Genomic DNA, 24,965 nt, shown 5'->3' on the forward strand with positions numbered 1-24,965 from the left:
CTTTTATTTTTTTTTTTTTGAGTAGGGCGGGGGGAAAGTCAAATACCCCAAAATCTTGTTCCATACAAAACGTGGCGCTTAGCAAATTTCAGCACGCACCTTAATCTGCGTTGGAGACAGTATACAAAATCTATAGACCTTTTTTTAAAGAAACTCTCTTTTGATTCAAAACTACTATTAATACTAATTAACAAGAAGTAAACTTTGATGTCTCATACATATCTACATTGATTGGCTGCAATACCACAAACAGTTTATAGGATGGCAAACATTTGTCATGACCCAATATCTATGGCTCATCCTGTTTTCTTATTGATTTCATTAGCGATAGATTTGTTTACTTTTCCTCAATTCTATTATCTTGCTTACTACCATCTTGCTTACTATTTCGATATACAATCTTATCCATAACTATCTAACGAAACCTCTTAAATGTTAACTACCAAAAACAAATAATCTCTAAATAACATATAAACCAAACCAAATTTAATCTTTATAATCTATCGGTACATTACAACTTTCATCACTTAACGAATTGAAATACTTGTAATAAAATATCACAGCAAACACAATACCAATTGCACTGCCAAAACCAATATCGAAAAAATGATGACGATAATCTTGAGTTCTACTCAAGGCAATATAAGCTGCTACCAAAATAGGTAATCCTGCAATCAAAACATAACCTATCAGTTTACGTTTTTGAATCAATTTAAATTGTCCAACCAACCATAATGACAAGTATAATAATCCTGAAAATGCCATTGAAGAATGTCCTGAAGGAGTTGATTTTAATCCATCAGATAAGTACATTGGACCCAATGGTGAAGTACAAACTTCAATTCCCACCAATTTATTCTCAGGAGTTCCCTTTTGTGGTCCACATCTTTCTAAAAAATCAGGTCGAGGATTACTTATCCAACATTTTAACACATCTGTCAACACGGAAGTGACACAGACACTTAACCAAAGTCCTAAACAAGATACTTGTAAATTATGCAATTTTTCAAAATTGGATTCTCCAAGATACAATGAAATCAAACTTATTATAAGACTAGGGATTAACACTGAATATAGGTATAATTGGTTATCGGTTACTTGTTCTTGGGTTGCAAATGGATGAGAAATTGTTGGATCGTTGATATAGAATTGTCGTGCAAATGGTTGAGCTACTTCTGTAACTTGGAAGAAAATTATAACCAAAAGTATAACAACTATCCAATCAGGTATGAATTTCCTGAATTTGGAAGAAGTAAAGTAGATTTGAAGCATTGAGAGGATTTGGTGGAATAGGTTAGTCAGTGTCCAAGATCAAATCTTGCTGGATTCTATTTTTTGTTAGATATTTTGAACACCAACTTGTTTTTGATATTCCTGCATATTTCAATACCAGTGAAAAAAACAAAACATGTGGTCAAATCTGTTTCGCTGATAGAAGGCTTATCTATAGAATGCTATAGAGGTGTTAATATATCTACTACTATAATACTATGATGACTGTCCAGTTATCGCCTTATAAATAGTAAAAAATGGGAAGTGACCAAATGTGTTAGATAGATTTCTTTACTGAACAAACTCGGAAAAAATATCTATTACACAGCCAGCGCACGCGTTTTCTTTACGTGTAAAGACATCTATTTGCAACAATCAAAGTATGTGTGAATCAATGAAAGTCTGTGACAACAGTTACATGAACTTTTCACGGCAAGAGTTTATGCCTCGTTTACCACTTTGAATACAATCTCCCATACACCTCATTAACAATCAATTCATAACATTGTCCTTTAAAGTCGACTTTTTTGTTTATAACAATTGTGATCTGAATCATCGAGTTAAAGCACTGGTTTTACAACGGACCTCCTTACTACTTACACGTGTGCTTATAATCTTACCCACGGAATATCTCCCGAGACAAAGTTTTACAAAAAAACAGCACCAACTTTTAGTAATTCCCAATTTGGAAACATGGCACAAGAGTCTTAACATTCATACTAGTCTTTACAATCAATAATAATACTTAATGGTAAGACCACATCAGCTAGCGAAACATACACCATTTACGACTTAAGAGAACTTTTTTTTCTTTCTTTCTCTCTTTATTTTGTGGTTGCAACAAACAATACTACAACTAAAATGCAAGATGTAAAAATTTTATTATGCGCACATAATGTCAATTTAGTATGAGTTGCATTCAACGTAAATTAATTAAAAAAAGATAAGAAACGTGGGCCCTCCTCCTCCTCCCTCGTGCTCTTGATATCACTGAAATTCACACTACTAGTTTTACTATGTTAACACTAAAAAAAAAAAGGCAAAACATTTTAAAGAGAGGTGTCATTTGTGATACCATATTGTACACTTTATTGATGCCGGCTTTTTCAATTTACCAAGAAAATTATATTGACAGTTCTGATTGAAAATGCAAAATGTGGATTGATTAGTTAAGCTAATACAAGATTGGAGAAAAGGGAGATACTATTATCAAGAAAAAACCAAGTAACCAACCACAAAGATTGGAATTGTAGATTTTTCCTTAATTTCCATTTTTTTTTTTTCTTGGTCAGATTGAAGACATTTTTTTTTTCTTGGATTATTCTTATGAAATTAACACTCGTGTGAAGACTTACTTAATCTATTCAGTTCATTTAATTGTCTTAATAAATTATATTCGTAACGGCAAGTATTATAAGGTCAGTTTAGGTCTAGTAAGGGTTTTTTGTAACATTATATTTTTCGAGTTTTACATATTCAAGCAGTATTGTATACTCGGTCAAACATCTTCAATCGGAACGACAGTTTTGAAAAAACTTCTTATTCTACTGACTTGTACCATATAAATAATTAACATAAATATAAAGAGTATCTCATCTCACTAAAGACCAGAGGCGGAATATAGAAAACAGAAACAAACTCATGAAAGGAGGGAGAGGTCGTGGGAGCAGTAGTAGTGGTGTGGTTAATAAATAAATTTCTTGTACGTAAATGTAAGTCCATTGCGGAAAAAAGAACAAAAATAAAAACTAGAGCACGTGTATGATGATAGTGGCTGTTATTACTGCTGCTAATTGGAAATCTCTCTCTATCTCTCTCTAAAAAAAAGAAAGAAATGGAAATAGAAATAGAAACTAGAACAGGCACACGTGGGGACCTTGACACAAAATGATATGCATAATTTTGTGCCGTCTTGCATTTTTACAGATTAGATATTTGAACTCAATTGCTGAAAAAAAAAAAATAATTGATAACTTCGTTTACTATCAACAGTTCTTCAACCAATATAGATTTTGCAATAAAACAAAGCAGTTCTGTCAACAACCCCCTTAAACATTACCATTTTTTTCTTAGTAATTCTATTTCAATACCAAGACTTTGAAACCCTTTGACGTTCCAAGAAAATAAAAAAAAAAGCAACAACCATGGGTTTTGACATGGAGAAACAATCTAAAGTAGAGAAAAAGAGAAGAAAAATATGTAACAGAAATCGATGAAAACTTGCAGAAACATAAAATAGTCAATTTCTTTTTATTCAACCAAGATTTTATAATTAGCTATATACTTTGGTAATACCAACAATAGTAATCACAATATCCCAACAGTGTTGGTGTTTTTATTTAAGATTCAATTCTAAATAATATAGTTTTCAAAATAAAACTTTAATTAGAGTTTTGCCATGAACAAGCCTAGCTTACTTTCTGTGTATTTGTATTTCCCAAAACCGGCCAAAATGTAAAATTACTAACCAATGTTTTACCAGATCAACTCTTTATGTTTGAACAATTTCATTCACTCCAATTGTTTGTATTCGGTTATGGCACACCAAGAAAGCTTAAGTTCTACTACCATTCCAGCAGTTTGAATAAACCAAAATATCCTAACTCAGCTTCTTGTTTTATTAACCGAATTAAACTTCATTTGCAACAATAACACCTTATTGTATTTCTCAACCCAAAACAATCAGCCATTTGAGCCAGCCGGTTTATCGGTCAATCTAACCGACATTGTTTTACAAGCCTTTTTTTACGAAAAGACGAGGTTTAAACTTTTCAAAACAAAAGACATCAACTCGATTTCACGACAGTCAGGAGCAGATCTTACCAGCATTCTACACTTGTGTTTGCCGTTGATCAATTATGCTGGACATTCTCTCACTCGTCACATGTACATAATCCCCAAAACACAACCAAAACTGTAGTGATTTGCAGCCGAAGTTTGAACATTCTGGAGATTTTTCATACGGCATTAAAAAAAGGACTTGTTTGCTTTTACTAAAAGGCGGAAAGATGGTTTGTCAACCAAAAAATCTAATAATTACAAAACTTGTAAAGCATAAAACTAAAAACTTTTTATTAATAAAAAGAAATATCTCGTTTGTATGTTAAATTGTTGTACACATGGGCAATTACTTGGATTGGCTAAACGAAATAATAAAAATGTTGCCATTCTAGTTTTAAATACTTTATGATTTTAGATGCATTATTACATTTCGATTTAGTCATGTAAATGATTAGTGTACCATGTTTGGTTGGTAATTGCCTCCCCATTCAAGATAACTACACTCATGTCTTACCCAGACCTCCCTATATGCCACTCCAAACTATCCAACCCTTATAGAGATCACCCTTTTAATCCTCCAATTCATAGATTATTAACCTTGACATAGCTACCAGATATAAAATATTCAAATTTTTTTTGTTCTCAACTTCACTCTATTCTCCATTTTTTACAGTTTACAGGAACATTCCCAAAAGAAGCAAAAAAAAATAAAAATTGTAAGACTTGAATTACACAAAATAAATTATAGTTTTTTTTTTTGCACTAAAATTCAATTTACACAAAATTTAATAATTTCTGAAAAGTATCAGTATCATCATCACCAAGAAAACGCAGCCTTCAAATAAAAACTCATTTTAATTAAAACTCTCTTATGAAATTAAATTCATCCCTAATAGAAAGGAAAGGAAAAAAAAAAAAAGAAATCTCTTGCATATCTCGTTATATATTTTGTATGAAATAATATAATAAATATATACTTCAAATTAGAATATATAAATATTTAAAACAATTCCCTTAAATTATTGAAATTTTTATTTTTTTATAATTCTTCTTCTTCTTTTCTTTAAGGACTATTTCAATATCTCAATTGTTATTTCACTTTATTTTCCTTCATATTTACTTATTCATTGGGTTTCCTGCGTATATACATACCCTCCCCCCTCTTTTTGCTATATCACATTTACAACTAACACTATAGTTTTTACAAAAAGATGGTTGCTGAAATTCAARSCTCACACTAATGAAGTATCCCAAGGTGGKKGGTAAAACCGCTTTCAAAGATTATTTGGGTAAATTTGCCGATGTCGAAGACCCTTTAGAAAGAAGAAGATTGGCTTTAGAAGAAATTGATAAAGCTGGTTTCGGATGGACTCAAGTTAAAATGATTTTGATTGCTGGTGTAGGGTTCATGACTGATTCTTATGATATCTTTGCCATTAATTTGTCAATGAATATGTTACAATACGTTTACTGGAATGGTACTATTCCAGATTCTACTACTACTTTGATTAAGGTTTCTACTTCTGTTGGTACTGTTATTGGACAAATCAGTTTTGGTTCTATTGCCGATAAAGTCGGTCGTAAAAAGATTTATGGTTTGGAATTGATTATCATGATTTTTGCTACCCTTTTCCAATGTACTTTGGGTACCTCCCCTGCTATTAACTTTGTGGCCATTTTCTCAACTATAAGAATTTTAATGGGTATTGGTATTGGTGGTGATTATCCATTATCTTCTATTATCTCATCAGAATTCTCTACTACCAAATGGAGAGGTGCTATTATGGCTGCTGTCTTCTCCAATCAAGGTCTTGGTCAAGTGTTTGCCGGTATTGTTGCCATGATTTGTGTTGCCGGTTACAAAGATGACTTGATCATTGCCAACAAAGGATCTGAATGTGTTGGTAGATGTAGAAAAGCTGCCGATCAAATGTGGAGAATCATTGTTGGTTTCGGTTGTGTTCCAGGTTGTATTGCCTTATACTATAGATTGACTATTGCTGAATCTCCAAGATATGCCCTTGATGTCGACGAACACGATGATCTTGAAAAAGTTGCTGACGCTGAAGCTGCCATTGATGTCCATGCTCAAGAAATTGCTCCACCAAAGGCTTCTTTCAAAGATTTCTGTTCTCATTTCGGTCAATGGAGATATGGTAAGATCTTGTTGGGTACTGCTGGTTCTTGGTTCATGTTGGATGTTGCCTACTATGGTTTAGGTTTGAACACTACTACCATCTTACAAACTATCGGTTACGCTGGTCAAAGTAACGTTTACGAAAAATTATACAATTCTGCTGCTGGTAACTTGATTTTAGTTTGTGCTGGTTCTTTACCAGGTTATTGGGTGTCTGCCGCCACTATCGATACCGTGGGTAGAAAACCAATTCAAATGGGTGGTTTCATCTTGTTGACTATTATCTTATGTATCATGGGTTTCGGTTACCACAAGATTGGTAATCATGGTTTGTTGGGTTTGTTCGTCATTGCCCAATTTTTTCAAAATTTTGGTCCAAACACCACTACTTTTATTGTCCCAGGTGAATGTTTCCCAACTAGATACAGATCTACTGCTCATGGTTTATCTGCTGCCGCTGGTAAAGTCGGTGCCATTATTGCTCAAACTTGTATTGGTACTTTGGTTAACCACGGTTGTTCTAAAGAAAACAAGAATTGTTTCTTACCTCACGTCTTGGAAATCTTTGCCTTGTTCATGTTGCTTGGTATTGGTTTGACTTTCTTGATTCCAGAAACTGCTAGAAGAACTTTAGAAGAAATTTCTGAAACTTGTCATGGTGAAGTTGATACTACTAAATTGGGTAGAGATAGATTTGCCACACAAGAAGAACCATATGACTCTGAAGAAGTCAAAAACTAATTTTCATTTCTATCTGTTTGATTTTGTTTTGTTTAATTTAATTTAATTTAATTGTATATTTTTTTTTTCACTTTATTATAAGTTTTTAAATAGAGAAGTTTAATTCGTATTTCGTAATAAAGGTTTGGTTATTAAAAAAAAAATTTTTTGTAACAAGTGTTTGATTTGATTTTGTGATGGGGAATGTCTAATTTCTTGCTATATCGATTTCAACATATGGATTGAAAAGAGGGGTTAGTAGATGATGAAGATTGTTTTATCCATATCTTCCTTGCTTGATGGGGGGGTATGGCTCACAACACAATCTAAAGTACTGACTATTGAAGATCAATTTCAGTTTGGAAACCAAAATAAAAAAAAAAAACGTGGGCCGTTCATCATTAAACGTTTACGTTATTTAGAAGGTTTTATTTTATAATTGCTTTGTGTAAACGTTTGAATACATCTCTTATCTGATTTGTTAAGTAGTTTCCACATAAAGAGGGGATATTCTTATTAAAAAAGCATCCACACACCATGCGCTTACAAGGTTCATACCGTACAGATGTCCTACTAAAAATTTCAAAAGTGAAAACACGGTAACTAAATTGCCTACGCATGTCTAACAAAGTATCAAGAATGCCATTTGTATGCGCTTAGATACGCGTCTGTTATCAAAACCAACAGAATACTTTAATATTTTCATCAATATGCCGAGGCTGTACACTTCCGAAGTAAGCCCAAGACTACAACTAACAATTTATATATAACAAAACTTATATTCTAACTATTTAATCTACGAGAGTTAAAACTGTACAATTGGCATACATATTAACTCTGTCTATACTTGAACCAGGTTGACGAACAACATTTTCTTCTTCTTGGAATCCCAAGTTCTTGAATGTTTTCAAGTACCAAGGCTTTGTACTTGCTGATCTAAGTAATACTCTACCCCCTGGGGCAAGACATCTTTTCAAAGCAGTAATTTCATTAATAGCATCTCTACCATTAGGGTCAAACCAATCCATATGATCCATGATAATGGCAATAGTGATTGATTTTTCTTTTAATCTACCAAACACTTCATTTAAAGTGTCAGTGTGGATTCTAAGGTTGTCAATTGGAGATGATCCGCTGGCAGTAGCAGCAGTGCTAGATAATCTGTTGAAACCTTTTGTAGTTAAATAATCTGGACAATTGTTTTTGGTGTATCTCCCCATCATACATAAATAGTAGAAATAGTTATCATTTGAAATCATCGATCTCTTAATGATTGGGTCCAAAGTATCAACAACATATTTAATAACAGATGGTCCCATTAAAGCTGCTTGATTAGCTGGAACTCCCAAAGCTTTCCATAAAAACATTGGATTACCAACAAGTAATGAACCAACCACAGGATTAAATAAAGTTGGTTTCAAATGTTCATTCCAAATTCTCAATTGTTCTTCCATGGTGGTTGCAGCACAAAGTTCTTCAACGTATTTACTAACACCGCAAACTTTGAAAACATATCTTGATAATCTTAATGCCCATCTAGAAAACCCAGTATCATAAAGACCTTTACCAGAAAAAGTTTTAGGTCCTTTATCCATCCAGTATTGGAAGGCATTAGAAGACATGTGCGGTGCCAAAGTATCAATCAAAAGATCATTGAAATTTTCGATTTTACCTTCACCAAACATTGACCAAATTTGTTCTTGAGAAAGACATCTAAAACTAGCCAATTTCAATTCTAATAAATGGTTTTGACATGGATTAAGATCAACAGCATGAATCTTTTTTGGTGGTGTTGGTAAACTAGCATAACTCAAAATATTATCACCAGCTGAAGTAATAGCCAAAACAGTATCATCACTGGTAAAATTCAAAAGTTTATGATCTTCACGAGGATCTTCCCAAGTGAAAGCATAAATGTATTGGTTTTTAAATTGTTCATACAATGGATTCATTTCATCATAGTAGACTCTCCAATATTCCTTTTGATAGTACATTGATGGGTAAGGTAAATTTTTTTGCAAGTTGATTAAAGCAGCTTCATGACCTTTAGAAATTGGAATATCTTCAAGTTGATTAGCGATTGGAGTTGTAGTTGGAGCAAGGTAAGGGGATTCAGTGGCTAAACAATTCAATCTTTCTAAAATGGTGTGTGATTTTGATTTATCACAACCAATCCAAATATAATAGGGGATTTTACCCAAAGCCTTGTTGTATGAATTCAAAGATTTGACGGTACCAAATTTATATTCCAAATAGTTTCTTCTTGAAGAATCCAAAAACACTTTATCAGCTTCAAACCAAATTCTCCAAAAATTACGTAATATCCAAGGAATGTCCCTGTTAACCAACCCACCAACAGTATTGATACGACCCATTGAGGTGTCACTGCTTTGAATACCAAAATCCACAGTGGCAATAATACCTTCCATATCTAATTTAGAAACAGCATTATCGATAGCAGCATTGAAAGTTGGGATCATCGACAATGAATAAGAAAAAGTAATCAAATCAGCACTATCATAATCAATAGTAAAATCACAGGCATCAGCAACTAATACATGAACATTTGTCCATTCATGGGCTTCAAATCTTGCCTTAGCAACTTCACACAAAGATGGGGAAAGATCAACCAAATAAACAGCTTTAAAGTTTTCAGATATTTTACTAATTTCATCCATGAATTCAATATTGGAACCAGTTCCACCACCAATATCTATCCAAATAAGATCTTTCTTTTTGGGTAAATGGGAAATAGCTAATCTAAGACATTCTTGTCTACCTTTCAACAAAAATTCTCTAGTGTTATCATAAATATGAGCTTGATTCTTGTAGAATGACTCTAAAGATTGTTGTTGATTTTTGTTTGGACCTTTAGTCTTTTTCTGAATTAACGGTTTGATAAAGCAAGCCCAACAAAATACTAAAACTGAGTTAATGGTCTTGTTGACTTTGGCAGAAAAGAAAACTGCTCCACACAAGACGGAAAATGAAGTGAACAAATAAAGTTTGGAGATTTCTGAAGGAAACAAATCAACTATGAATTCTGACATTCTGAAGCAAATTGGTTTCACCAAAAAAAAAAATTGTAGTAGTAAACTTTGTAGTGTTTCAAACGGCTGCAAAAGTGAATATAAAAAGAATGAGAAATGAAAACAAATTGAAAACAAATATATAAAGGAAGCTTTCAAATAGAATAAGAGTAAGAATGAGAATAAATATAAATATAAATATAAAACAACTTCTTGTGAAAAAAAAAAGTATTTTTGGTTAATGGGTTGTTGTTGAAGTATTTATATAGTTTTTAAAATTTATTGTTCAGTATTTTTTGTTGAAGAGAAGGAGAGGATTTAATTTAATCATAACCCAAGACGAGTTGTTATTTCAAACAATCTGGAAAATTTCATTATCACAGAAGTCTAAAACATCAAACATATAAAACATATAAAATATTTTTAAATAGGTACGTGTGGATCAATATAACCACGTTTTATTATAAAAGAAAATATATAGTACAAGAAAGTTAAGTTAACTATCAAAAGAGGTAAAAAAAAAGACAGACAGAAATAATAAAGTGCGAGTGAAAATTCAGAAACTATTTTTAAAAGGTGAACCCGTGGGCCTCTCTCCCACTGCTTTTATCAAATCCAACCACAGATTTTATTTACACCCCACACGACTATCTAGTTTCCACTACAATAAATTCACCTTCACAATACTACTCTACTGATGTTGTTGTTGTTGTTATTGATGTTTGTGCTTCTTCTAAGCCAAGCACGTTTTCAACCCATCAAAATATTTACCCATCAATCAGAGGTTGCGATTGTTTTTCTTTTTCTTTATAACCAAGACTTATATTTGCACATGCATTTGAGTCAATTGATAATGTAGTTTGGCAGTTGTATACCTAACCGTAAATTTATTTGTTGGAGAAGTTTAAAACTATCTCCAACAATTTCATTGATTTGTCTTGAAAGTTGAATTGCATAGTTACTTCTTATTGTTAAGTGGTGCTCGGGAAATTGTTGATTGTGTTACCACCAAGACAGAACACTACAACTACTACACTAACATCATCAATTATAACTACAATTGCAAAACTTCTTTTGAATTACCGCGTATATATATATATATGTCTATTCTGTTGTTAGTCTAAAAAAGTTTCAATATAACATAGTCTGAAGTTGGTTTCCCCAACAAAAAAATCTATTCAATCCCAAGAATGTCAATTAAAATTTAAACAATAGTTATGAAATTCTTTCTCCAATTAAACTTTCAATTAGTATCGTTTCAATCAACTCCACAATGATTTTCCTTTTCACTTTTTCTATGAAAAAAAGAAGGAAAACTTTCAAGCCGGTTTAGTCTTTCGAAAATCTTCTTACAACTTTATTCATCTTTTTTACCCAATTCAGTATCCTGTCGCCCATGCATTACAACAAACGTATGGGATATACAACAAACCCAGTAAGACAATAACAGTGCAGTTGAAGAATTTTCCTTGTCCTCCAAGGTTGGATTCGCAATAATTACTTCTTATACTTCTCAACCAACTCCACATCTTCATCTTCCAATCTTCTTAACAAATAATCAATTTCAACTTTTTTGGTCAATGGAATAATCCAATCTTTATATAATTTTGCAATTACTTCTGGCTTAACTTTGCTTTGTACGTTTTGTCCAAATTTTAAGGATGGATCTACCCCATAACTTTCAGCCTTGACAATTAATCTTTCCAAAATTTTTTGTTCAACTGCACTATTAGTAATTGAATTTTCAATTCCTTTAACATCTTTATCCAAAATCAACTTGATATATAATGGTTTATCACTTTGATATTTTGCTTCAGCAACAAATTTACCAAAATGAATTCTTCTGGAAATAGCCTGCAAACATTCAATATCACAAGTTGATGCTGAACCCAAATTTTCCTTTTGATCTCCTTGTCCACAACTCACTTGCGGCACGATTTCATCAACATAAAACTTCATTATTTCAGAATTAACATTAATTTCATCAGAATATTTGGCCAATATTTTAGGATAATTGATTGGCGGTAAAATTGGAGTTTTCAATTGATCTGGAAAAAATGGAGTTTCGTCTGGTGCTTCATAACGTCTGATTTGAGAATGAGCAACTTCCAATTGTAACAAAGCCCATTCCAAAAAAGTTCCATCAAAATTGGGGATATTATATTTATTCTTTTCATAAACTGATGGGGAACTGAAAAATTGAGATCTTTCGATTAAATCAAACACAATAGTATCTTCCATCCTTACCAATGCTTGACGGATGTTGGCAAGATCAAGCACAGTTTCTGGTTTCATAAAATCCATGGCTGGTGTTGTTTCTGTTGGAATTGTAATAGCTTTATTGTGGAGAATATTCCATAAAATTGGAGAATTAAAAAAAAAAAAATCGAAGAAATTTTTGGACGACAACAAAAATAATAGTAAATTTTTTTTGCTTGGTCTGTTTATCTCTTCTGTCAATTTTTAACAATTCTTGCCTATCATCGTTTTTTCTTACTCTCTGTTGTTCAATATATACATTACCCCGGGATTTCGAAATCAACGTAAAACATATATTATTGAATATATACTACTATACTTTAACCAATCAATGCTTCCCGTTATTGCCCTCTTCTCTATCCCATATATCTACTCTTTTCCTGGCAAATTTTGTTAATAGTTCATGATCACTAGGTTCTGGTTCCTTTTCAACCCCTTCTTCTTCCCGTTTCAGTTTCATGGTGCTTCTTCGATTTATCAAAAACCTTCTAAGTTTATCAGCATCACTATAACCTTCACCATAATTATCATAACTTTCATTCAAATCTTTCATAGATTTCATATTCAAACGATGAGTCTCTAGCAAATACTGGTTTGTTTTATCTATGGCATTCATTATTTGTAATCCAAACCCTAATACACCAACAGCAATAACCCCAAATAAGATTTTGTATTTGTTTTTCTCCAATTCTTCCTTTGTTGGTGGAGGTCTATTATACTTCATTTGATAATAATCTTGCCAGGTACTAGCCAGCCAAAATTGTTCATCATTTTCAAAATTATATCTTGTTCTATGAGCATGGGCTCTTCTATAAGCTTCAAAATTCTCTTTACTCCATTGTCCTCCATTTCCCGAATAATGCCCCTGTTGATCCCATGAAGTGGTTTGATACCGATTATATGCCGTTCTACGTCTAGGATTCTTCAATATATCATAAGCTTCTTGAATCATATCAAATCGTTTCCTCTTCATTTCGGCGGTCATTTCACCACCTTTATATTGAATGGAAAGGGATGTATCAGGGTGATAAATTTTCACTAATGCTAAATATTTTCTTTTAAGAACTTTATTTAGCTCTAATGTTGACATCCCCATATCTTTGGAAGTTAATCCAAATATCTCATATGCCGAAGGTTTTGCGGACTTTGGCCATTCATGAAGTTGAAACCGTTTATGATGATCTATAGGTTCTTGTGATGCAGTAGCATAATGGGCTTTGCTTATTGCTGGATTGCTGTTTATTGTTACAGCAATTCGTTTTTGTAAAAGTGATAACATAAGGGGGTTGAGTGGGTATCAAGTGAAGTTAAAGGAAATTCAATAAATCAAGATAAGCGCATTCACGAAGAAAACAAATTCAATTTGTGAGGAAAAATTAGTTCAAATCTGTCAACTATTTCATTAGAATGCGAAAGTCGGGGTTTGATTTCACACAAAAACAGTAATAAGAATATAGCTCAATGGGTGAAACCCTGTCCTATTGTACTATTTGCAGTATAAAATATGGCTTCTTTGGGAGTTATTCAGATGCTTCAACTTATTCATGTAAAGTTTTGCACAATTAAAAGGAGCACTGGTTGTTGTGACTGGAACCAGTCTTAAAACTATTGTTGTACTATAGCTGGCAGAAACTTTATCCAAGATGAATTGAATACTTCTGTGACTTAATTGATGAACATTTTAACACAAACTCTTCTATTACCTAGAATTCATTTCTTTTGGTTTATAGAATAAGTAAATATTCTGTGTATAATTGGGTAGCAGTAATTTTGCAGAAAAAAACAACCAATTTAGAATGAATAACAAGACTTTATCTAAAATAATAACAATAAATGCACCCCTCTCCCGATAGATATTCTTCGAGTCGCAGTAGTTTATTGAAAGGGATACATTTAATACCTGTGCCGCTGTGATGTTCGTATTCCATAGATAACAATCTTTCCTGTCAAGAGTGTTATCAGAGATGCTTTATTTTTGCATTATGTACTGCGCTTACTAATACCGATTTTTTCAAATTAACATTTCATTTCATTTCATTACATTAGTGACTATTTAAAATCTCTATACTGACCTCACATTACTGTCTTTAGTTTGAAGTTTGTAGTTTGGACTATAGATTGGAGGCAAAGCAAATGAACTAACCTCGCTATTAGGCTTGCTTTCAGTAAATACAGGAGATAATGTGGGACTTGGGTATGGTATATGCACTTTAGGTTGAGTAGCAACAACTGTAGCCACTGGAGTTGAAGGTTCAGGTTGAGAGTGTAGTAAATAGTTGATATCACATTTTTTGGGCCTTACTACTGGACTTATTTGTGGTTTCACTTCTGTAGATTGTTGTGCTTGTTGTTGTGGTTTGGTATTTTTGGTCTTAATAGTGTTTGGGTCTGGCCAACAACAATCCAAGAAGTTTCTGGTACAGGCTTGACATTTGCCATTCACTTTATCTTCATCACATTTCTTCTTTCTCTTTCGACAAGTCAAACAACCAGTTTTAGTTCTGCGTTTGATTTGAGTTTCGTCACGCTTTGGTTTGGCGATTTTTTTTGTGGTTGCGGCAGCGGTAGCCTTTTTGGAACAGGCGTGAGTTGTTTTTGGTTTCAATGAAATATTCAACACCTTTTGATACGATCTATAACTCAACTCCATCTTGAATGATACTATGATTGATGAAAGAAAGTCAAAGTGAAAAATTTTTTTTTCAGTCTTGAAATTTTTTCAATTCGTATGGCTTTTTCGAAACATAAGGATGTTATTAAAATGTGTAGTTTCTGTTTATGGTTGTAAATGGTAATAGTCATTTGATTAACCGCTCGTTTTCAATTGCAATTTGTGGAAAAACATTTGCGAAAATGGCAACTCACACAGAACCAAGTTATTTTTTCGGAAGGTGACACCACACAACTAAGCGAAAATGGCAAAAACCCATCAAAAAAAAAAAAAAGAAAAGAAATTGAGTGCCACTTGACGCGCTACCACGCGCACCCAAGATTATGTCAAATTTTTTGATTTTATTTGGTGCCTCATCGTCGTGGAACAGTTGCTTCTTCTTCTTTAGTTTGGCATTCGTTCTGGAAAACTTTTTACAAGAAATTATTTCTTTGCCGTATAGTACAATGGAAGACACAAAATCATAAAACTTAATACTTAACTAAACATTTACGCTAAATAGGTTTGATTGCACTCAAGGCATCAGCTAAATCTCCAGGAGTGTAATCTTCTTTATTCAAGTCTTCCAAATTCAGAATTGGACGCTCACCTAAAACCGAAATTCTGTAAGCATGTCTAACCTCACCTTCTTTAGTATCAAAAGTTGCTGTATGGGACACACCACTGTTGTGGAACAAAGCAACCTTCCTTCTTTCACCACGTTCCCAGTTGACTCTCAACTGTAAATCCAGACTCTTTTCAATATGATTATGTAAGAAATCTAACAAGTAATCAGACTCTTCTTTCTTTAACTCAACAATTCTACGTCCAAAAGCTTTGTTAACGTATAAAGATTTTTCTCCAGTGACAGGGTCCAATCTTACCAATGGATGAATATTTGAAACAGCTTTTCTTCTTTCAACACCACCTTGGTGTGCAGAGTTGGCCGCTTGATCTTCTGAAGTGTGCAAGACATGTAAACCTTCCAATCGTTTTTGGAATGCTGGTGATAATCTATTGTAAGCCTCAACTGTATCAACGAAAACAGTATCACCACCATCACCACTTTCTAACACTTGGAAAAGTGTAAATCTCAGAGGTGTGATTTCATACGAAACATCACTATGGAATCCAACGCTTGTAGTACGATGAGCAAACACTCTTTGTAATTCACCTTTTTCAGGTCTTCTGTAAGTAATGTGCAACTCTTGATGACCACGAGGAGAACCTGAACTTGGATGAACGTGTAATCTACCAAAATATTTACCAAATTCAACAGCAAAACCAGGTCCTTTATCTGCGAAGTCTTGTTCATTAAACAATAATACTTTTCTTTGTGCCAAGAATAAAGCCAATTCGTCTTTCCCTTTATCATTCAATTGTGATAATTGGACACCATCAATTTCAGAACCGAATTTTGGAGTGATTCTTTTGATTTTATGTGAACCATCTTTAGGAAATAAGTTTGGGAAAGAAGGATCAGCTCTTGAACCAGGATCAATGTATTTTTCAAATTTCAATGGAGGTAATTTGTCACTTGGATCCCAGGATGGTAAAAAATCTGGATACTTTGCTTGTTCTCTGTTACGTTTGTTGATCACCAATACACCGTCTGCATCAACTTCATCAAAATCTTTATTGAAATGAATATCTGAATTACCAAATCTTTGTGCCATTATTTTATAGTAAGGGAGTATGTGTGTTATTTCTATGCTAGTCAAGTTATTATTTCTATTAAGAAATCATCCACATTATCCTCTACAGGGGAACAGGAACTAGCCAGTTATTTATATTAATTTGTAATAAGCATAGTCAATAGATACAAATACACACCTTAATCCACACCGCGTGGAAAATGTATAAAGTTTGACCCGAGCGCCATAGTTTTTTTTTTTTGCTCCTGCTTATTAGTAAGCCAACTATACTTGGTAGCGATAATCAGTTTATGGGTGGATATCATTTTATCACAATGCCACAGTTTTTCAGATAAGCAACTCATAATGATGCAATCTACACAATACAGAGTACGTTTTTTTATTTTTTCAGGAAAATATGGGGTAACAAAATCTCTCAAGGATCCTAATCTACGCATACCATACACATACACCTACAAACCATTTGTGCACAATATATATACATACATTCAAACAGTTATTCAAATACTATAAACAACAGTACAGTTAAAATAATAAAAAACAAAATCAGACCAAACCAGAAAAGCACGAAAGGTAAAGGACAACGACGCAAAAAAAAAAAGGAGAGCAATTAAGCAGTGTCCAATAAATAGTTTGTAGCAGCTTCCAAGTTCCAGTCTTCTTTCTTCAAAGCTTCGATTGCTGTGTTTTCATCGAAACCCATCCCCACCAATTCTTGTATAGCGTACTCATTTGAAGATGTTCTGGTAGGTTGTGCAGTCGGAGGAGACTCATATCTTGGCGGGTCGCGTGTCAATGGAGCCGACACAGAACTAGGCGGCTCCGATACCCGAGCCGAGCCTGACGCCGGTATATCACCCAGAGATTGCTCCTCTTGTTGAGGTTGCGAATTTCCAAATCCCGCAAATAATTGCTCCCACTCATCATTTCCTTCTAAGGGAGCAGTACTAGATTCTTCTGGACGACTAAAGTCTGGTGCATTGGAGTTGGTGAAATCTTCAGATAACCCACCAAACTCGTCATTCTCTTGGCCAAACTCTTCATCCCCTGCATTATCAACATTAGCAGCTTCTAAATTAGTAAATTCATCATTGAAAAAATCTTTCTCATTTGTTTCAGTTTCTGGAGCTGCTGGCTGCAAATTATCAAAGTCGAAATCATCAAAGTTGGAATCCCTTGTAGATTGAGCCCTCTCAGAAGGAGCAGAATCAACCTCTCTACCAACCGTGCTACTTCCTTGATACAGTTTCTCTTGTTTTTGTAAACTATCAACAGCATCATCAAATGTTTGATCCTCTCCGTCATCTGACGAGTCACTTTCTTGGTAATCCAATTCTCTAATAGGAGGAAATTCATCATTCCCATGCTCCGGAGATCTTGCTTCTTCGGCATTAACAATTTCAAAAGAAGAAGAGCCTTTATCACTTCCTTCAAGGTGCTGTCTTTCAGCACTGTCGAAGCTGCCAGTGTTTGCAGTATTTGGAGCAGTTTCTTCACTACTATCAGCATTTTCTAAAGTCTCACGATCACTAATTTCATCTATATTATCGTCACGCACAGATAAAGCAGCATTGTTCTGCACACTGGAAGTCAAAGATTCCGTTCTTTGAACTCCAACCAAAACGCCAGGCATGCCTACCATACCACCAACAATAGCAGCATTGTTTCCCTGTGGGAACTGGAAATCGGAATTGCTTGGAGAAGTTATAGGGGTTTCCTCATCATCAGTAGCGCGATCTGTGATATTTGAGGAGGTTGTATTTGTGGCATTATCAGCAGGTTCACTGACTTGTAATTGAGGGAACCTAGCATTAGTTTCTTCTACGTCATTATCAGACTCAGTTTCTTCCTTAACAGAACGTTCAACGGGGTCATTTCTTGATCCAGAGTCGCTTGATTCAGTACTTCCAGCAGAAAGGTGATGAACTACACTTGCCACGCCACCACCAACAACGGCGGCAGCACCAACGGCAGCAGCACCAATAGTAGCAGTTATGCCGGCACTTGGATTTGTTGGTTTATTTTGTTCCAACTCGACAGACTTTGCATGCAACTCCTTGGCACGGTTTTCCGAGTCCAATCTTTCTCTTTCAGCATTATCCAAGTCCAATTGCAATTGCTTATGCGAAGCTTCAATTTCGGCAATCTTACTCTTCAATTCTTCACTCTTGACTATGGCAACTTGAACTTGTGATTTCTTTACAGCAACTTGATTAGACAAAGCATGGGTTTCCTGACTTTTGGAAGCAGCTTGCTTTTCAAGCTCAACTATCTCTGCATTCAAACTGCCCAATTTTTCTTTCAAAGTACTATTTTCTTTCTGCAAACTTTCCATAGCGACTTGTTTTTCATGTAACTCACCCGACAAGGAGTTAACTTTTGCTTCAGCAATAGATGCTTCTGATCTCAATGCTTCAGTTTCTTCTTTAGCGGTTGCTAAGTTTGCCTCAACTTGTTCCACTTGTTTCACTTCATTGTCATAAGAAGCCCTCAATTGTTTCAACTTGTTTTCGATCTCGGATTTAGTAATTAAAATTCTTTGAAGTTCTTTTTCAGCTCTCGTTTTCTTTTCGTGTAAGTTAGTGGTTTGACTAGTGAGTGATTTTATTTGATTTGAAACATTAGCAATATCAGAGGTGGCTTGCGATAATTGCCCAGAAATAGCAGGGTCTGCCAACAAATCATCATTACTACTGCTTGGGGCTCGTTGCGACAAAGACCTTTCACCAGATGGTTGTTGCGATGAAGGTGTATAAGGATTTGGTGAAGAAACAGCACCAGGCACAGGAGCACTATCCCTTTTTTGGAGTGAAGGCTGTGTTTGCGATGGTGGTGGAGGAGGTGGAGGAACACTTCTTAACGCTTCATAATTGACAGATTTCTGTTGTTGCTGAGGTTGAGGAGAAACTGCTCTTTCACCAGTAGACAAGCTTTGAACTTGTTTCTTTTCTTCGACTGGAGATGCCAAGTTTGATGACAGTGACTGGTGTCGGGTCTCCTGCTGTTGCATCAACGACTGACCAAAACTTGAAGTTGGTTTGAAAGAACCAGTCAAGGTGTTACGAATTCTTGGTACTTCTGCATGTGATAAGTCACTACTTGATGCTCTCTGTACAAGTTCCGGTTTCACTTGAGGTGCAGCGGTAGGAGTATTGCTTGCAGCAGCATCGGAACTCCCAAAAATATCAACCAAATCGTCTATAGAGGATTTCGATTTAGCAATAGATTGTGATTGAACAGGAACTGAACTATTCTGAATGTCTGAAACTTGGCGCTGTTGTTGTTGATGTTGGGGTTGGGGTTGGGACTCCAAACTACTCGAACCAACAGTTGAAGAGTGCGAAGCTACTGGTTCTTGTTTTAATGAAACAAGTAATTCATCTGGAACAACATTTGGCAAGGGCTTACCAGCAATTTTCCTGTTAACTAAGAATAACGCAACAGAGAACTCCAATTTTGAAAAAAATCCCGAGTTCTGAATATCGGCCAAATCCCAAATCAATGCCAAATCTTGCTGGTTCAACTTCGATGTCATTAAAAATGATGCGACTTGGTCTGGGTTTAAGCGACCCTTCTTTTCCTTATCAAGATTATTGAAAATAGATTCATATTGTTGTTTCATTGCAGGAGTAACAATCCATTCACCAGTAGATGATACGTCCCTGGTAGTTGGATGTCTAATTGCAGTCAGCTGAGAGTTAATAGAACTGTGAGACACTTGACGAGATTGCAGAGTGTTCTGAGCAGCAATTGCTGGATGCAGTTGCTGTTGTGGTTGCTCGACTGACTTCCAAATTGATTCAGGCAAAAATGGAGGCAATTGTTTAATATGTCCACTTAACAATCCTTGGATCAAATACATTGCAATCACAAATCCACCGACATTCAATTTCCCAGTATTGTATCTATCAACTAAACTCCAAATTTGTCCCAAAGTTGTAGTTGGCAACTTGGCTTTCAAGAAAATATCTTTTGCTCTTGACCCATCCAAATCACCTTGAGCAGACCCAACGGTCTTGATGAACAATTGAGAAAACTTTTGATAGTCGTTAGGAGAAACAGCAGCAAAAGAATCTTGAGAAGCGGCCGATTGTGGAATAGAAGCATTTGGTTGTGACGACATAAACGAACTGTTTGTCGACTGTGGCTGTAAATTGTTTTGCTGTGGTAAACTCAAATTCACAAACTTTGGCAACGGACCAGGAACATCTGCTAACCCTGGCACTGGGTGTTGTCCTGACTGTGTATACCCAATTAATCTCATTGCATAGCAAAATCCAAATTGATTCAAAAACCCCAAATTGTTCAGATCAGATATTTGCCAGATTTCACCCAAAATAGAAGGTGGCAACCCAGATTTCTCAAAGGTGGTTCTTGCTTTCTCACCAGTAACAACACCGGTATTTTCGGGATCCAATGATTTGAATAATTGTGTGTATAACTTTTTCTCTTCTGGTGTAAGACCCACCTTAAAAGTAGGGGTAGCTATTTTTTGACTTGTTAGTATATACTACTTTTGAATACCCGATCGGAATATAATGGGAAAAGTTCCAAGAATGAGACAATTAAGGGGGATGCAATACATACACAGCGAGATACTCATAATCAAACTTCCTTTTATCAAAAAATCCAATTATTCAGATTTATCAAAATAATGTTGTCTTCTATGAAAGAAAATGAATATAAAATAGTGGCTGATACTGTTGATAATGACGATTATGTTTTTTTTGTTTGGAATTTGTTTATTTTCTGACATTATAGGGGGAACGAACAAACAAAAGCCTTCAATCAGTATTGAATTGATCGATTTCAGCACCAGTGCACGACCCCCATTATATCCTCAATAACCGATACAATCAATACGACATTGTCTCAAAAAGTCTTTGAGAATGTCTCGATGAGTTCGAAATTTTCACCAATTTTTTTTTTTTGCTCATTGAAAATAACTATACTACAGTTTCTTTAATATTTATACATTACAATCTGCATCAACATACAAAATGAATAGAGGCAGAGGTGGATTCAGAGGTGGACGCGGAGGTAGATCCGGTCCCGTTCAATACGGTCCCCCAGATACAGTGTTAGAGATGGGTTCATTCATGCAAGCTTGCGAAGGTGACATTGTTTGTCGTTCTATAAATGTTAAAATTCCATACTTCAATGCCCCAATATATTTGGAAAACAAGACACAAGTAGGGAAAGTGGACGAAATCTTGGGTCCATTAAACGAAGTGTTTTTTACAATTAAGCCATCAGAAGGTGTTAAAGCAGAATCTTTCAAAGAAGGAGACAAGTTCTATATTGGTCCTGATAAATTATTACCATTAGAAAGATTTTTGCCAAAACCACCAAGCGTGGGTCCAAAACCTAAGAGAAAAACTGGTGGAAAGTCTGCTGGTGGAAGCAGCCGTGGTGGGTTTTCCTCTAGAGGTGGTGGCCGTGGTGGATTCTCATCAAGAGGCGGTGGTCGTGGCGGTTTCTCATCAAGAGGTGGTGGTCGTGGAGGTGCCCGTGGAAACAGTAGAGGTGGATTTAGAGGAGGAAGAGGAGGAAGATTTTAGAATCAAATGGTCTGGCAATATTCCTTTTTTTGTACACTAGCATTTCTCTATACACTTATGTACACAATAACTAGTTTCTATATACAACAACGAAAGAGTTTTAAAATGTTTGATTGATATAGCCGTAAGAAGAAAAAAATAGCAGCCTTTCTATAACCAAAGTCAAAAACACGCCAATATCAAGATCAAAGCAAATTGCAACTATCAAGGATATTGCTTTGGATTTCATTCATTCCTGCAGGCTTAGGTAAAAATTTATTGGTGTTGGCATTACTAAACAAAAATGTTGGAGTCATGGCAATATCCTGTAGACCAGAACTAGTGATGAGCTTTCCATAGTGTTCCACTACTCGATCATTACAGGTTTGAATCAAATCATAGCAATTGTTCGCCTCAAATGCATTTTTAGGAATATATTTCAGGACCACATTATCCACTTTAGTAAATATAATATCAAAGGGCACTCCTTCATCTATTAACAAATTGAAGATATACGAGTCCTCTTCACGAAATCCTTCAACAGAATCAATTAACACGTACACTTTTTTTAACTGATGACGCCTTGATATGTAATCCACAACAACTTTTCCCTGTTTCAAATCTCCGTATTCTCCATAACCTGGGCTGTCAATTATCCTGAGCTTCTTGGAGAAATTGAAACAATTGATGGTTTTAGTGAAACCAGCACGTGCAGAGACATATGCTAGTTGTGTGGGTCCCGTAATAGACTTGTTTTTTACTAGGAGGCCGTTGATTAAAGAAGATTTTCCAACATTTGTATGGCCCATAAATAGCACTTCTGGGAGGGCACGCAATAGTTCTGGTCTGATACCAAAAGTTTTTCTAGAGTTTAACATGGATTCAGTGGTTTCGTTTCTGGAATATGGATCAATGCTACTTAATTTCTCTTCTCTTTCTTTTGCTAATTTTGCATATTTAACGTCGGGTATTTCGTCGTAGTCTGCCAATGTCCAGTCTAATTCAACTCTTGCATTTCCGAAAAATTGACAGGATTTCACTAAATCATTTTCCTTGTACGATGTACGCCAGCTAGGAGAATATATTTCATTTAATCGTAAAGGCGACACAATACTGTTTCTATAAGACTTGAGTTGTCTTTCTGATGGTAGATTTTTAGATTTTTTAGATTTTGAGCTTTTAGATGATTGGTAGATATTTGTAGTTCGCGGAGACTGTGGTATAGACTTTAGTAAATAGTCTATAGAGTTCCACCTTTTCTGTACAAAAAAATGTAGATGTAAATTTGACCTGTTCATTGATTTTATGAAGTACTTCTGATTATATAGAGCTCGATGGATAAAGGATTATTTTTCTGGTTTTGGATTTTTTTTCTTCTGCAAAAGAAGTTGGTCTTTCATGAAACATACTTCCCATAACTAATCCTCTTTTTTTGATAGTAATTGGCTAGCTCATCAATATGGTATCCATTAGATATCCCGTGTTAATTTGTACGTATCACCTAAACTTGTGCATTTACGTTGCTTTTTAAGTTTTCTTGATGTTGTACTAACCGAATTGTTTTACCCAGTATTTGTCCTCTCACTTATCGGTGCCTGTTACTTGGGCTTTGCACTGATCCATTTACCTTACGATAAGCTAATTCACTTTTCAACATTTTGCCTTTTAACCTTGGAGTTTTTCTTTGTGTTTGATACACAGTACAAGTCTTTAAAAGTGTTGAGAAACATCACATTAATTATCTGTACATTTGGCGGAAGTGTGGGTCTGGAAATAATACAGAACCTAGTCAACCCAAAAAGAGTATTTGACGTTTATGATATAGTGGCCAATATCCTAGGGAGTCTTTTAGGATTGGGGATTAGTGTTGGTTATGTCACTTGGAGTAAAAACAGGGCCAGACATAAAAGGAGTAGTTACAGACAATTAAACACACATATCATTGAAGCATCAGAAGATGACGGCGAGGAAAGCACAGACCAGAACTCCCTAGATATTCGAGAGAGAGCTGATACTCAATCATTTACAAATGAAGATTACGTTAACATTCAATTAGAAGATGTAAAACACTAGAGAGGATTGTCTCCTGATTGTTGCTGTACATGAAAAACAATTCAGTAATATTACAAATATTTGTCAGCAAAAACGATGCACTGGGGTTAAAAAAGAGTAGTTAGATGAAATAATAGACACAAGAAAAAATTCATATAAAACGATTTATAAATCGCACAATTTATAATTCCTCATACCGTGTTGAGAAGTTTGAAATTATATCTAGTCTTGCGATACATTTAGAACATGGGAGAAGATCACGAATTTTACGGTGGCATCAAGTCATATGATGTGCACACATACTATGGTAATGAGAAGGAAGAAAAGTTGGCTTTTGCTTTAAGGGAGAAAGTATTAAAAGATTTTGCCAAAGAAATTGAGAATGGAGAGATAAGAGTTTACAAGTTTTGGGAAAAACCAATTGGTCCACATCCAATTAGAATGTGGGAATTGGATTTCAAAGATCCTGAAATTTTCAAAGTTGTTGTTCCTTATTTCCAGTTGAACCATGGACCATTATCTGTTTTAATTCATCCACGGACCGACCAGGGTGATCTCAAGGACCACACGGAACATGCCTTATGGTTAGGTCACAAAGTCCGTTTGGATACCAGCTTGCTTTGAGCAAGAAAAAAAACAAAAGCTTAATGTAAGTAGTATTAGGTTAATATTTGTAATATTTTAATGTATAGTGAATTTGTATTATTGGCTTTTGGTTCGTCGTCGTATTGACAAGAAATAGAAGTTGCACTTTGTTCTCGTTCTTGTGCTGTAAATTTCTTTTTTTTTGACTCTTTCTTTACTCCAGTTGGGGGTTTTGAAAGGATTAAAGACGTCCACTTGCGAAATTTCTCCGTCTAAGTTCGCAGT

At 34.8% G+C, this 24,965-nt stretch overlaps 12 protein-coding genes across 12 annotated transcripts; 4 read left to right on the forward strand and 8 right to left on the reverse strand. All coding sequences in view use genetic code 12, as the record gives it.

Annotated features, from left to right (window-relative positions):
* Positions 1 to 486: 486 nt before the first annotated feature.
* Positions 487 to 1,272, reverse strand: DPP1 (Dpp1p; the record flags this gene model as incomplete). Its single annotated transcript, XM_708697.2, has 1 exon — positions 487 to 1,272. One exon carries the CDS (start codon positions 1,270 to 1,272, stop codon positions 487 to 489), a length of 786 nt encoding a protein of 261 aa, XP_713790.1.
* A 4,021-nt stretch (positions 1,273 to 5,293) lies between these two features.
* On the forward strand, positions 5,294 to 6,931 carry PHO84 (phosphate transporter; the record flags this gene model as incomplete). Its single annotated transcript, XM_707945.2, has 1 exon — positions 5,294 to 6,931. One exon carries the CDS (start codon positions 5,294 to 5,296, stop codon positions 6,929 to 6,931), a length of 1,638 nt encoding a protein of 545 aa, XP_713038.2.
* A 770-nt stretch (positions 6,932 to 7,701) lies between these two features.
* BTA1 (Bta1p) lies at positions 7,702 to 9,960 on the reverse strand (the record flags this gene model as incomplete). The annotated part of the gene is made up of 1 exon (XM_707944.2): positions 7,702 to 9,960. The coding sequence occupies one exon, from the start codon at positions 9,958 to 9,960 to the stop codon at positions 7,702 to 7,704; it is 2,259 nt and encodes a 752-aa protein (XP_713037.1).
* Positions 9,961 to 11,436: 1,476 nt separating this feature from the next.
* Positions 11,437 to 12,243, reverse strand: ARO7 (chorismate mutase; the record flags this gene model as incomplete). Its single annotated transcript, XM_707943.1, has 1 exon — positions 11,437 to 12,243. The coding sequence occupies one exon, from the start codon at positions 12,241 to 12,243 to the stop codon at positions 11,437 to 11,439; it is 807 nt and encodes a 268-aa protein (XP_713036.1).
* Positions 12,244 to 12,526: 283 nt separating this feature from the next.
* CAALFM_C111510CA (uncharacterized protein) lies at positions 12,527 to 13,477 on the reverse strand (the record flags this gene model as incomplete). Its single annotated transcript, XM_707942.2, has 1 exon — positions 12,527 to 13,477. The coding sequence occupies one exon, from the start codon at positions 13,475 to 13,477 to the stop codon at positions 12,527 to 12,529; it is 951 nt and encodes a 316-aa protein (XP_713035.2).
* Positions 13,478 to 14,260: 783 nt separating this feature from the next.
* Positions 14,261 to 14,848, reverse strand: ZCF3 (Zcf3p; the record flags this gene model as incomplete). Its single annotated transcript, XM_707941.2, has 1 exon — positions 14,261 to 14,848. The coding sequence occupies one exon, from the start codon at positions 14,846 to 14,848 to the stop codon at positions 14,261 to 14,263; it is 588 nt and encodes a 195-aa protein (XP_713034.1).
* A 515-nt stretch (positions 14,849 to 15,363) lies between these two features.
* On the reverse strand, positions 15,364 to 16,524 carry CAALFM_C111530CA (sulfonate dioxygenase; the record flags this gene model as incomplete). Its single annotated transcript, XM_707940.2, has 1 exon — positions 15,364 to 16,524. The coding sequence occupies one exon, from the start codon at positions 16,522 to 16,524 to the stop codon at positions 15,364 to 15,366; it is 1,161 nt and encodes a 386-aa protein (XP_713033.1).
* Positions 16,525 to 17,113: 589 nt separating this feature from the next.
* Positions 17,114 to 21,106, reverse strand: CTA3 (Cta3p; the record flags this gene model as incomplete). Its single annotated transcript, XM_019475158.1, has 2 exons — positions 17,114 to 20,988; positions 21,091 to 21,106. The coding sequence occupies 2 exons, from the start codon at positions 21,104 to 21,106 to the stop codon at positions 17,114 to 17,116; spliced, it is 3,891 nt and encodes a 1,296-aa protein (XP_019330703.1).
* A 397-nt stretch (positions 21,107 to 21,503) lies between these two features.
* GAR1 (H/ACA snoRNP pseudouridylase subunit) lies at positions 21,504 to 22,064 on the forward strand (the record flags this gene model as incomplete). Its single annotated transcript, XM_707938.2, has 1 exon — positions 21,504 to 22,064. The coding sequence occupies one exon, from the start codon at positions 21,504 to 21,506 to the stop codon at positions 22,062 to 22,064; it is 561 nt and encodes a 186-aa protein (XP_713031.2).
* A 185-nt stretch (positions 22,065 to 22,249) lies between these two features.
* On the reverse strand, positions 22,250 to 23,341 carry CAALFM_C111560CA (uncharacterized protein; the record flags this gene model as incomplete). Its single annotated transcript, XM_707937.2, has 1 exon — positions 22,250 to 23,341. The coding sequence occupies one exon, from the start codon at positions 23,339 to 23,341 to the stop codon at positions 22,250 to 22,252; it is 1,092 nt and encodes a 363-aa protein (XP_713030.2).
* Positions 23,342 to 23,502: 161 nt separating this feature from the next.
* Positions 23,503 to 24,116, forward strand: CAALFM_C111570WA (uncharacterized protein; the record flags this gene model as incomplete). The annotated part of the gene is made up of 2 exons (XM_019475159.1): positions 23,503 to 23,533; positions 23,614 to 24,116. 2 exons carry the CDS (start codon positions 23,503 to 23,505, stop codon positions 24,114 to 24,116), a joined length of 534 nt encoding a protein of 177 aa, XP_019330704.1.
* A 225-nt stretch (positions 24,117 to 24,341) lies between these two features.
* Positions 24,342 to 24,719, forward strand: CAALFM_C111580WA (uncharacterized protein; the record flags this gene model as incomplete). The annotated part of the gene is made up of 1 exon (XM_707936.2): positions 24,342 to 24,719. One exon carries the CDS (start codon positions 24,342 to 24,344, stop codon positions 24,717 to 24,719), a length of 378 nt encoding a protein of 125 aa, XP_713029.1.
* Between the last annotated feature and the right edge of the window lie 246 nt (positions 24,720 to 24,965).

Source organism: Candida albicans, chromosome 1 (genome assembly GCF_000182965.3).
Source record: "Candida albicans SC5314 chromosome 1, complete sequence".
NCBI classification, from domain to species: domain Eukaryota; kingdom Fungi; phylum Ascomycota; class Pichiomycetes; order Serinales; family Debaryomycetaceae; genus Candida; species Candida albicans.